The sequence below is a fragment of the Rissa tridactyla genome, chromosome 1 (assembly GCF_028500815.1).
Source record: "Rissa tridactyla isolate bRisTri1 chromosome 1, bRisTri1.patW.cur.20221130, whole genome shotgun sequence".
NCBI lineage: Eukaryota > Metazoa > Chordata > Aves > Charadriiformes > Laridae > Rissa > Rissa tridactyla.
The window spans coordinates 205,250,420-205,262,890 of record NC_071466.1 but is presented as its reverse complement, the minus strand read 5'-3'; the positions used below and the strand labels follow the sequence as shown (position 1 = coordinate 205,262,890).

The window sequence follows — 12,471 nt, the reverse complement described above, 5'->3', positions numbered from 1 at the left end:
TGTTTGAACCTGAAAACTGACTGCTGACTGGAGAACTTTACTATGAATGATGGCAGTAACAGTGCTTGTAGGGTATGGTTATTTGCAGATCTCATCAGTATTCCCAAGACTGAGAACAGGCACCATATGCAGAGTTTAATTTTCTTCTAGTTAGCTCACATTTCTGGATTTCCAGGTTTTGACACTTGTGCCTTACACCCCAGTACCCCATAACTAATAAAGTTAATCTCCTGTCCCACAAAACTTAACATTCAGATATCCAGAGGAAGCCACTCATGTCAGGCAGGCCTTCATTATGGGAGAGATGCGCAAAGGGCTCTTACAACTTCCATGTCTTGCCGGGTTATTCCTTCAATTTAGGTAAAGGGGTGTAGGAAAGATGGTTTGGGTGCAGGTTTGATGTGAATGCATGCCAACATAGGAGCGGTGTGGACACATTTGAGCTGCTTTTCCCTCACCAAGCAGCTGTAACAAAATAGGCACCTACTATATGTGTAGTATCCTTATTACATGATGTCCGTACAACTGCTATGCTGGAAGAGTGCGTCTCACCTCTGAGAACAGCTAGTGGTATTAAAGCTGACCAACATGGAGCAGGTGAGGAAAATGAGGATGGGCTACTAATAAGACTTTTCCCTTAGGGAATGGCTCATGTGTAGGCCTGGACATCATTCTACCTCCTGAAAAATCTACTTAGACTTGGAGCAAAATGTGTTTTTGAATAATTATGTTGCAGACAGAGATTTTACCTTGAACTGCATAATCCAGCCTTCTGTAGGAGTCAGGTCGTGGGTGACTACATAGACCTCTCTGCCATCATGGCTCCCGCAGATCATGACACCATCAGGAGAATCACAAAACCTCTCAATCGAGCAATCATCATGGAATAACCAGTGTTCATTTACTTGAAAATAAATGGGAATGTCAGTAATATACAATGACAACATAAATGAAAGAAAAGAAGGAGCAGCATTAACCACTAAAGGTGATTCATGGCTCTATTTTTCAGCCTATGTGAGAATTATTTAGCATTGCTCCTGAGAATGTCAGTACCCCATCTTTCCCATGTACATGTTTATTACATTTATTACATTCAGTGCTCAAAGCACCTCTTACTACTCTCTTACATAAGCGTTATAGCACTATTTTTCAATGTTCAAGAAGTAAGGATCTGAGGCTTACTCAAAACATAAACTTCTGTTGCGCTGGACATTATGGGAGAACTTTTGAATGTCTGCACAAAGGGTACCCCAGCGCTGTTAAGCCATGTAAACATCCAGAAATACTTTACTTTACAAAATTTAGTTGCAAAATGTAACTTAACTTCACTAAAGAATGTTTAAAAAAGTTAAGAAATAGGAAACAAATAGTCAGGTTAAGAAAGTTGCTTAGAATAATCTGGCATTTTTTCATCCTTTTTTCTTTCTTTGAAGAGAAATTAATCTTTTAAGTAAATTCGTGCAGTAAAAAAAGAAAAGTTACGTTACATCTTTTCATTTTGTATTTTGTGAAGTAAAAACGAAAGAAAAGACCCCTATAGGGATGGGGTTGTCTGTGACATCCGCCACAGTGAGACAAGATTCAGAGGCTCAGCAAGATTTGGAAATCACTGCACTGATTTCTTGCTCTTTAATTCAGATCCACCTAAAAACTTTACCTGTAGTTTTGTCTTCCATGAACATGTCAAAGGCGATCCTGCCAGTGGGCCCTGCATCGGCAGGGGAGCGCTCATGCTGCGGCAGGGGAGCGCTGCTGAAGGTGTCCAGCATCACCGTCCTCTGGTCAGCTGAGCCGGAGATCAACACGTTGTCAATAGCCCAGTCGTTCTGATCCAGGCCATCGTGTTTCGGCTGCCACCAGCGGAAGCGCGTCCCAATGGTTTTGGCATCGTAAGGAAGAAGGATGTTCACAAAGCTGAAATGCAAAGCGAAAATTAGTTACAGGAAAGCCACAGGAAGAGGACACTTCTCAATGCTCTTTTCACCAGGTCCACTCCTGTTGTTTCCTGGACTACATGGAAGTTGGGAAAGCAGGGAAAGACTGGTGATCTAGCCTGTCTTCCCCTACGAGAGACTGCCAAAACAAAAACCTTCCTGATAACGCCAGTGTCAACCCTGGGACAGGGACTAAGAGTGATGTGGGGAGGGCCAGCAGCCAGACTGTGGCATGGTTTGAGCAATCTCATGTGTTCCAGCTGTGCTTATGGGACCAAATGCAATGGTCTAGACTAGCAGGGTATGACCACAAGGTCCTAATTAAGAGAAATGTTAAGAAGGGCAATGTTGAAATGAAACTAAGATTACTGTTTTCAACCTGGTGCCGTTCAGAAGATAACAATGTTCCGGTACAATTTTCTTATTTCCATTCCAGTAGATGACTTAAATCTCTTGTCCAATTAAAGTGCTAGTGATTTCTTGGTGTATTCAAATGAAATAACAAATAATGGGTCCATCCAAGCCCCATTTTTTATAAGTCCTAAATTAATCAGTGAGGAAAAGGTCCACCTATATCTATGCATGGTTTGAATCTCACAAATGTCTGAAAAAAGGGCTCGAGTGTATCCATCCTGTTGATGGATCTGCAGAAATTCAGTTTCTCCTTTCCACACCATTTTCTATCTAGTTCAAGCAAAGACTTTCTGCTCTTGTGAGTAAGAAACTAGATTGCATATGGAACTGTCTTAAAGAACAGGATGGACATAATTACAGTAGCTATTAATTTATCTTCTTGCAACCATTTACAAATCTACCAGACTGCTACAGGCTCCTTACTCCCCTTGTATTTCTGGCATAGCAGCTGCACAAATGCTGATGCTCAAGCACACGCGCTAAGGCCATTCATAAATGCTTGCAGGACTGGACAGGCTGAAGTCTTAAAAATCTGATATCCAAACCACAGCAGTAATATATCCCACAGGTTCTTATGAAACAGTCAAGACCACCTGACTTCAGTATAGGAAATTATATAGGCGGAAGAAGGTATCTACAAACCCGGGCTTGCTGAATTGGTCATAGAAAATTTCCATTAAGAGGCTCCAGGTGATTCCACCATTCACAGAATACTCCAGCAGCACTCCTTGGTTGCGGTTATTAGGAGTTATCAGACATCCATACATGAAATAAAACTGGATGAATTCTGCACTGGTGAGGTTCAAGTCCACTGTAACTAACATGCGGCTGCAGCCCTTAAAAGCAATGAAAAAATGTGTTGGCTGGTGTTGGCAGGCAAAAGTTATGAATGTAAAAAGTGTTAGACTATGCGGTCACTATTAATATAACTTCATGTTATAAAACCTTGAAAATTGTACAAAATTATACTAATTATAACAAAGGTAAAGCTACAACAGAAGAGTGAATGATATTCCCTAAGGACATAATTTCAGTTATGTTCCATCTTAAAAATTCCTGTTGTGCGTTCGTACACGTTGCTGCTTGTACCTCACAGCTTTGCAACATTCGGTATCGAGAATTGTGTTCGCCTTTCTTCTGAACAGAAGAGTTACAAAAATCCACACCTCTGGTGTAGATTATGTGCTAACGGTTCAATTTATGCAAACCAAAAAATGGCACAGCAATTTTGTGTGTTTTCCCATAATCCTTTATATACTTTACACGCCTTGCTTAGTCTATTAGTGGTGCCTTCTTAGTGCTACTGGAGGGAATTGGAAATGTAATGCTTCGGTTACTTCATTTTAGAAAACTTGCACCAGTTTGAACCTAGCTGTAAATCTGCATGGAAGAGATCTACAAGTGTACGTTTTTACGTGTTTCTAAAATACTATTTTGTCATTTTCATAATCCTGAGGCTATCTGTAAGCAAAGTGTAAATCAGCAGCAGCCTGGGTTATACACCTATGATGGTAGGTAAAACACAGGAAATTTCACTCTGAGCTTCCTCTGAGAGAAAACCAGCAACGAAATATCTGAAGGACAAGGCTACACATGGATGTATTTTCAAGGACCAAGTGCAAGTTATGCACATGCAAATACCTAGTTATTAATTTACCTCTGTGATCTGATTAGAAGCTGCACCAGACTCTGGTCTCAGGAAATTATAAGTGCTCTGAGGAGGTTATTGTGACTGAGTGGAACTGAATGTCTACGTACTTGCACTATGCTTTGATCTATCAGCTCCACCTCCAGAGGCCCCTCCACGTCTCCGTTCAGAAGGCGCACACACTATATCTCACTTTCCTGGCTGCAGGACAGCCAGGAACGTTTCCTGGAGTGTTTCTGGCCGGCCCTGGTCTGTAGGACCTGCCTGACTTTGCCCTTCAGCTAGGCAAAGGATATAAACATTTTTGATATGTTTTATGTTTAATATGCTACGCTGATATTTTTTAACACGTTGTTGTTTATTTAGTTTTTCTAATCAGACCCGTTTAGACTGCCAGATGGAGTGAGTCAGCCCCCGTTGGACACGCACCCCGCTGAAGTGAAGAGCCATCCCAGAGGCTACCGCCCCGCAGACGGTGCTCAGTTTGCCCCCGTTCACTGTCAGCCAGTTCTGGTTCGACGGCGAGCGATTGAAGTTATCCTTCAGTTGTGTCGGAAGGGGGGTCTCTGGCTCGTCGCAGTAGAGCCCCCCCCAGTGCTCATCGCAGCTGCGGAGGAAAACAAATGCAAAATTCAGCTGGCAAAGGCTCTGCATGGAGGTTTAATCAGTGCCATGTTATTCCACATTAAGGTGCCATCTTATTCCGCATAGAGGCTGTCTGCATCATTTACTAGCGCACAACTGGTATATGGGGGTTTCAAACATCTGCTGCTTTTTGTAGTTGTTAATATGAAACAGAAATGGCTAGTATTATGTATCGTTCAAGCTTCTAATACACAGTACGCTCCAGCACAGAGTAAGATCAGTAAAATACATTGTACTTGGATAGATAAACCTAAGAGAAAGTGCCAAGCCTAAGAGTGTCCTGGTAACTTTAAATTTTAAGTAAATTTCTGTAAAATTTTAGCGGATGAGTACTTTCTGGTTGTTCCTTTGTACAGTCCCCATTTTTTTTTCTCCTCTGAAAAACCTTATAATGTGTCAAGAATTGGATAGCAGCATGGAAATGTCTTCTGCTACTATGCAGATTTCAGCAGGGAGATCGTGCCTTGGTACTTCAGCGCTGTCAGGATAGAGGACAACACAATAATATGTCTGTTCAGCAGCAGAATATATTTCTAACTAACCCAGTCACAGCGCAATTATACAACCATTCTCCCATTTCTGTTGCCATTTGTGGCTGGAAAAAAGCAATACATCCATCTGGAAGGTATTTCTCTCTTGCCAGACAGACAAATCTGGGGAGATCTGGTTGTTTGTTAGCTTTGCAGGGCTCTATGTTGGCTGTTATACAGAGAAAGTCTGTATCAAAGTCTTTCCCGCAAGTGCATTAAAATCACAGCAGAGGAATGAAAGGCTCCAGTGCTGGGCAGGACAGGGAACACACTGCACTTACACACAGTTGTCTTGTGTGCATTTCCCGTGGCCGCTGCACATGTCTATGCAGCCATCCCCGATGTAGACGTTATCGATTGCCCACGTTTGCTGCTTATCGAAAGGAGCCGGCTGGTGCCAGCGGAAACGAGTTGCTTGAGACCTTTGGGAGAGAAAGAAAGCCAGAAAGGTAATATTTCTATCTAAGTAATCTTTATTTTGACTGAAAGGAAATGTGAATCTTGAGGCTAGACTGCTCCTGCAAGATTTGTTTGATATCGGTGCAACCCAGGGCTGATTCCTGACAACGACAAGGTCCTTGAAAAGCCAAGAACAGGGTGCCCACTTTTTGAGAGCAGGACAAAGCATGGGTGCTTGGTAGCATGCTGAGAGTGTGGGAGGGGGGGAAAGGGATCACTGGCGAGAGCAAAGCAAGCGGGCTGTTTGGTGCAGTGGAGAAGAGGGTAGGAAGAAGGTGGTATGCCCAAAGGGAAGCTCAGACCAGTCATAACCACGTCCCAGCACAAATCCAAACTTGAAGGATAGCTGGGAACCGGACCAAGCCAGAGTCACCCAAATCCTCCAAGTTTCGCCTTGAGCCTGAGTTTTATTGCTTCAATCCAAGTCAACAAACTAACCCAACTTTTTCTCTATGAATTCTCCCAACTACACTTAGGTAAGAACAGCTCTAGGGAGTGGGTTGGCTCCTAGGCAAGATACTGCCATTTATAATCTTCAGGGGACAGGTGAGAGTGCCCATGTAGGGCTTGTGGCGTGACCCTGGTTTTGCAGTTTCCTCCCTCCCCTCCATCCAGGACATTGGTGGACATGTTAAGAAATGACCTATGGTGTGATCCTGCCTCCTTTCAGTAAATCATTTTCATGTTGTTGATTAAGGGGGGCTTGGCTCCCTATTCGAACACCTTGCTTTGATGTAGCTATATGTGAATTAAGTGTCTCAGCTCCCAAGACAAATAATGAAAACCTAGCTGAAACAGTCAGGGGACACCAAATAGCTATTCAGCTCATGCAGCAGTGGACACCTATATTTGAATAGCTGCAAATAGCTGAATTTTTCTAAGTTTTCAAGAATACTATTTTAAATACACACTAGTCCATGCACAGCACCAGATGGCAGCATTGAACTTTGTGTAGTCTGTTTTCTTTTGAAACTCAAAGAGAAATCACAATTATTGTAAACCCCAAAGCTAATAAACAGCAAAATCCTCAAAATATATTCAGTGTAAAAATAGACCTTTTATAGTGAGGGCAATGTTATCCTATGGAATATTTCTTTATAAACATGTTACATGAGGTGAATGAATAACAAGTTTATCCAAAGAGCTACTGCTATGATGTCTAGCTGCTCACTAAATAGCATTTTTAAAAGAAACACATAAATCGTGAGGAATTCCTTTAGGAATAAAGACAAGCAGCTATATCTTACACCGCCTGCTTTAGGTTTGGTGCTTCACTAGCAATTTGTGCAGCTGATGCTCCTGAGAGAAGCTTTGTATTCACTTTGTTTTTTAAAATCAGCTCCGAGTCTAAGATATAACTAAGTGTTCATTGCTTTCTACAGGCCAGAGGTTAGCTAGCACTCTGGGGTACACGAGCACTAAAGTGCTATGAAAGTATGGGTGCTGTGACCCAGGCCAAGCTATTGACTGTGTAGCCTGGCCATCCCTAAAACATACAGGCACCAACAGTCGGAGACACACACCTGCTAATACACAGCTTGAAATAATAAAGCAGCATAAAAATTATATCGCCTCTAGACTAAAGGGCCTATTAGCTCCACTTACTCTGAAGCTGAACTTCTCCCTTGCTTGTGAGCTAAGGTTGTAATAACCTCTCTCACGCAATCCTGATCTTTGTATCTTTGGGAAATGGTATTACTTGAGCCAACAAATGTAGTTATTGGATTGGACAGAAGAGCAATCTTTGCCTCAATAGGACATCAGAGTTCTTCATTTGACATATACAGCTCAAAAAAACTTTTCAGTCTTCAAATCACAGCTATTTATAAACTTGAGTTTATCTCAGGTGGTAGGTTCCTTTCAGGTCCAAATTCAATTGGTTTGGAACATCGACCCCAGTCCTGATCTATCCTATTCAGCCCCAGAAAGTCCCTCCTGAACACAAATTTACAGACTTTATACCAGAAGTGTTGGGGTAATGGATTTTGCAGACAATATGTAGTGAAGCAGTACAAAAGAGTAAGCAGAGGCGATCAATGCTGGGAACGAGTCCTAAAAGAGAACTATTACTTGATGCGAAGCACTGCAGCGAAGACAGGGAAGGGTCTAGATGCCCAAAATGATTAGTAATAGAACATGGACTTCTCCACTACTAGCTTTGAAACTTTTGGCAACTGTATAGGTGCTCTCAGTACAATTGCTAAAAAATAAAGGTCTCCATTTCCAAACTCCTGTGTGCCTTAGTTGCCTGCACTGTGGCTGCTCCCGTGCCTGCAGTTAGCGCAGCCTGTGCCTACCTGAGGAGATCGGGCTCAGCAACAGGAGCAAAGCTGTGGAGTCGAGTTGTGCTGAGCGCCTGACATGCCCGCTACCTGTGTTTACTTTGGACTAGCTCTATGCCGGCTTCCTCGGGTGTGACTGCGCGGGGGACAGTCACAGCTATCGCTGCAAAACAGCTCATCAAGAAGGATGCAAACTGGAAGGCTGAACCACCCGGTTGTGTGTAGGTAGATCCGTGTGACAAACCAAACAAAAATCCAGCAGTTTTTTTGGGGCATCCCAGGGAAATGCATGGCAACATTCCCAATAGCACTGTCAGTCCCAGGCAGCTCCTTTCACTGCAGCCTCCCAACGAATCCCACGATTTTTCTCCCCTCAAAGACAAAAGAATGTAGGAAAAGGAAGAGGAGGTGAAAATGGAGCATGTGTAAAAGCAATGATGAGAGCATCAAAGCTGAGAGAGGCACAAAGGGTACAAGGAATGCACTGAAAAACAAGAATCCTGATAAAAGTTACTTTTAAAGCACCATCTCACAGCCAGCAACAGCAAGCACAGGCTGTCGGTGGGGATTCAGCTGCACCAGTTAGACACCAAAAAAAACAGAATTTAGTTAGGCTGACGATAAAATGAGATTCTTTCAGAAGCTCCCCCTGTTCCTGTCCCTCTGCAGGACAAGACGGACAAGAATTTCCTATCTTTAAATAACTAAAAAAAGTAAATGCACATAGTAGCTTTGGAATTTTTATGCAAAGTGGGATGGGGTTTACTTATTTGTTGCCCTATACACGGACCAAACAAAACTGTCAAGGTAAATTACCTTAATGCTATAATGTATCATACCTCAATTCATAGTTCTGCATTTAGATTTGTCCTGCAGAAAACCAGAGGGAAATACCTGGTATAGGGAGGCAGAGGCAGAGTAACTCGGGTCCACTTGTTGAAAGTGTCCGAAATGAGAATCCTCTGGAGGTGGTACTTGCTGCATTCCACGTTAGTGGGAAGACAGTCTCTCAAAATCGGGTGCCAGGTCAGTCCAAGGTCCACTGAATATTCCAGTTCAATGGCTAAGGGTGGAGAGGTGGGAAAAGTGATTAGTTACTTAATTTAGAGACTTACATCCATAGGTCCACAAAAAGCTGGTAACCCCAGAGAGCGTTAGTCACAGGTCTGCGCTGACAAAATAACCACTCAAAACTTTTCAAACCCTTGCGTCAGAAGCGCAAAGAAACCCCCTTTGGCGGCAGTGCTGGAGGATACGTTACGTGTGTGTAACTCAGGAGAAGGGTGCAGTACAGCTCTGCACCCACAACCTAACTCGAGGGACCACAGGTGCAAAGACAAAGTCACCTGTCAAGTCACCAGAATTAAGTCAATTTCTAATTTCTGTAGCTGCAGCGTGCAAGAAAGTGATGTGACAGCATCATGACCAGCAACTTTTTTTTTGTTTTCCAGACTGAAGGATGAGATTCAGCTGGATGTAATCGTTGCATAAGGCAGAGCAACGCTCAAATTCAAACTCCTGGCCCCCTCACAAGATGGTTTAGTCACACTTCCACCCCCCTCCAGATAGCTCATTTCATTACCCAGCATAAACAATTTTAAATTGAGTTTGTTAGTCAGTGAGCTTGTTTTCATTCAAACACAGTCTAGCCACATTAAACTAATGTATTCATTTCTCAGCAAAAATCAGAAATTTCATTGTTTTGATGTTTATGGCTTATAAACTTTTATTATGAAAAATAAAGGTTAGTCAAACTCACTAAATACTTCAAGTTAAACTTTTATGCAGCAATTAAAAAGTAAATAATAACAGGCACAGAACTGTAACTTGAAGTAAATGTACCAGCTGCCAGGCATTCTGGCTGTGTAAAACACGGAAGGTGGTTGCAGTGACAGGGGTAGTAAATCTGTGATCTTTTTCGATTACTACAGACCCATTTCTTCTACCCTCATGCACAGAGAATGACCCTTAATCACCCAATCAGTCCTACTTGATGTCTATGCACAGAACACGGTGCTATAGAAATACAAGGACAAGTGGATACAAACAAGGGTAAGTGAATTTTTAGTGTTAAATCTCCATCACCTAAATGGAATGCTTTGCTCATCATGACTGGAAGCATGATTAGGTAGCGTCCTGCTCAATTTAATACAAAGTTGAGATAATGGTAAGTGTAGTAGACAAAGAAACAAAAAAAGGAGGAACTGTTTCTTTGCCAGTATATAGCTAAGCTGCCAAAACACCTTTAAACTTAGCAGAGATGATCTTAGGATGCCGCAGTGGCTTTAATACCAAAAGAAAAAAATTATTGTTAAGCATGTGAGTAAAATATCTGGGTTACTTCCATTGGATTCACAATAGCAAAATCAGATAAGCCACTTTTGGGACTTCATGTAAAACCTTTTCCCATTTTAATGCAGAATTGTAGAGGAACAGTCAACAACCCAGTGAATTAACACATGCTACTTGCTGCAACATATCGTATTCTTCTCATAAAAAAAAAATCCATACCCTGCGCTAAAAGAATGCAATTTAAGATGTACAAACAAGCGTTCAAAAGCTAGGAAAACCTATTTCTTGTGCATTTTAAAATTCACATAATGAACCAATTTTTAATTTCCATGTGATGTGTATTCAGTGCATAGCATGTTTTTAGGTATGTATATGTGTATACACATATAAAAGCACGTGCTGCACTGAATATACATCATATGGAAAAAACGGAAGGTAGGCAGTTAAAAATCACATCACTATGTGTATATGTATGTATATATACACACATGTGCGTACATCTATGTACACATTCATACGCACATATATATATGTTTATTATTTCATACGGACGATACAAATGTTTGCAGTTGATGCTGACTTAGCTTGTCAGATGTATGCTGATATAAATGACTTCCTAGTTCTAGAGGTGCAAGTGAGATCCGAAAAAAACACAAAGCAAGAAACATATGCTGGCAACACCCGGCTGCTTATTATTAGAACCACATTGTCACCCCAAGCAGGGGATACTATATACTGGTAAATGGATTCAAGTTAGACAGCTATTAGTCTTTTTCTTAAATGAATTGAACTGCAACTCTTAGGTATCTTAGGCTTTAGACACCTGGAATAAAAATGCTGATATTACAGGTCCTAAGAGAAACATTCAGCTTTCTTTTGTTTCTCAGTTCTCGTTACGATGGATAATGGAACCAGAAAACAAGCGAACTTTCCTGTACAGGAGAAGAGGAAGGGCAGGATTTACCAAGAAGTCATTACCATAGCAGGAGTCCGTGACAGAGCAGGATGCTGCAAAATCTATTTGCAAGAAAGAGTCTTCGTTGACAACAATGTCAGTGGTGACAACATAGCGGGTGCTAGCTTTCTCGATGAACACTAGAGCATCCCCAGTAGAGCCACAGACTGGCATCTTTGTTCCACCAGGATGGAGCAGCCACTTTCTACTATCCAGTGTGGTGAAATCATCTTCTAATACTGTATTGCCAGAGATGTTCCCCCCAATAAGAATCTGAAACATTAGGAAAGGAATTGTTATTGAAAAGAAAAAAAGTCTAGAAGTTTTCACAAACATACACGTGACATAGAATCATAAAATGTGTTGGTTTGGAAGGGACCTTTAAGAATCATCTAGTCCAACTCCCCTGCAGTAAGCAGGGACATCTTTAACTAGATCAGGTTGCTCAGAGCCTCATCAAGCCTGGCCTTGAATGTCTCCAGGGGTGGGGCCTAATGGAACATAGCATCATGGAGGAAGAGGTTTACCATCGATGCATATATATTCTGCTGGTCCAAAATAGACAAATTTACTTTGTAAAGAGTTTAGGTTACGAGGAAGGGGAATATCTTTTTCCTGTAAAGGGATCCTGAAGAGATTGGCTTAGCTATACAAACCTAAAGTTCAGGGAAGTGAAATCCGTCCTGGATGAAGTAAAACTGCTCACAAAAATAAATGTTGGTAGGAGGGAATTGAATACACTGTCATTTTTCCTACTGACTCTTTAGCTCTACTGTAATCTGGTGCATTACTATCAGATTGCATCTGATGATAGAACTGGGGAAATGCTCTGTATTTTTCCATTGACTGTAAGATGTCAGCATTTTACTATTTTACTACAGCAAGCAAGGTAGAGTTAATTTTCATTTGTTATTCTGAATTCAATTTCTGATTGTTCTGAACTAATATAACTACATTCAATGGAGATATCGGAGCGAAAGAATGAGGATTTTTAAATTTTTAAATGGAGGGATGGGAAGTAAAATTTTGTAACCACATCATTAGACATGGCTGAGAGTTCCATTTCTGGATTCTTCCTAAGGACCTGAACTAACTGCTTTAAAAAAACTTTCATATATATTTAAGAAAATTGAACTTGGACTGCCCAATAACACTACTTAGAGCGCAATCACTTCAGTGGGGTTTCTTGAGATTTACACCAAGTCATACAAACCAACATAATAATCTTTATAGAAACAAATCCCAAATACGAAACAAAACTTTGCTTTCAAAATTAGAAGACGGATATAGATTGACTTTTTCTATATTTTTT

At 41.4% G+C, this 12,471-nt stretch overlaps 1 protein-coding gene across 1 annotated transcript in view; it reads right to left on the bottom strand.

Annotated features, from left to right (window-relative positions):
* The window catches only part of RELN (reelin), a 293,644-nt gene that overhangs the window by 23,484 nt on the left and 257,689 nt on the right, over positions 1 to 12,471 (bottom strand). The window contains exons 45-51 of the mRNA XM_054208749.1: positions 11,183 to 11,432; positions 8,807 to 8,975; positions 5,453 to 5,593; positions 4,426 to 4,603; positions 2,991 to 3,184; positions 1,658 to 1,914; positions 750 to 904 (exon numbers count right to left, since the gene is read on the bottom strand). Of these exons, the coding sequence (XP_054064724.1) occupies positions 750 to 904; positions 1,658 to 1,914; positions 2,991 to 3,184; positions 4,426 to 4,603; positions 5,453 to 5,593; positions 8,807 to 8,975; positions 11,183 to 11,432 (1,344 nt within the window). The remainder of the gene's footprint in view (positions 1 to 749; positions 905 to 1,657; positions 1,915 to 2,990; positions 3,185 to 4,425; positions 4,604 to 5,452; positions 5,594 to 8,806; positions 8,976 to 11,182; positions 11,433 to 12,471) is intronic.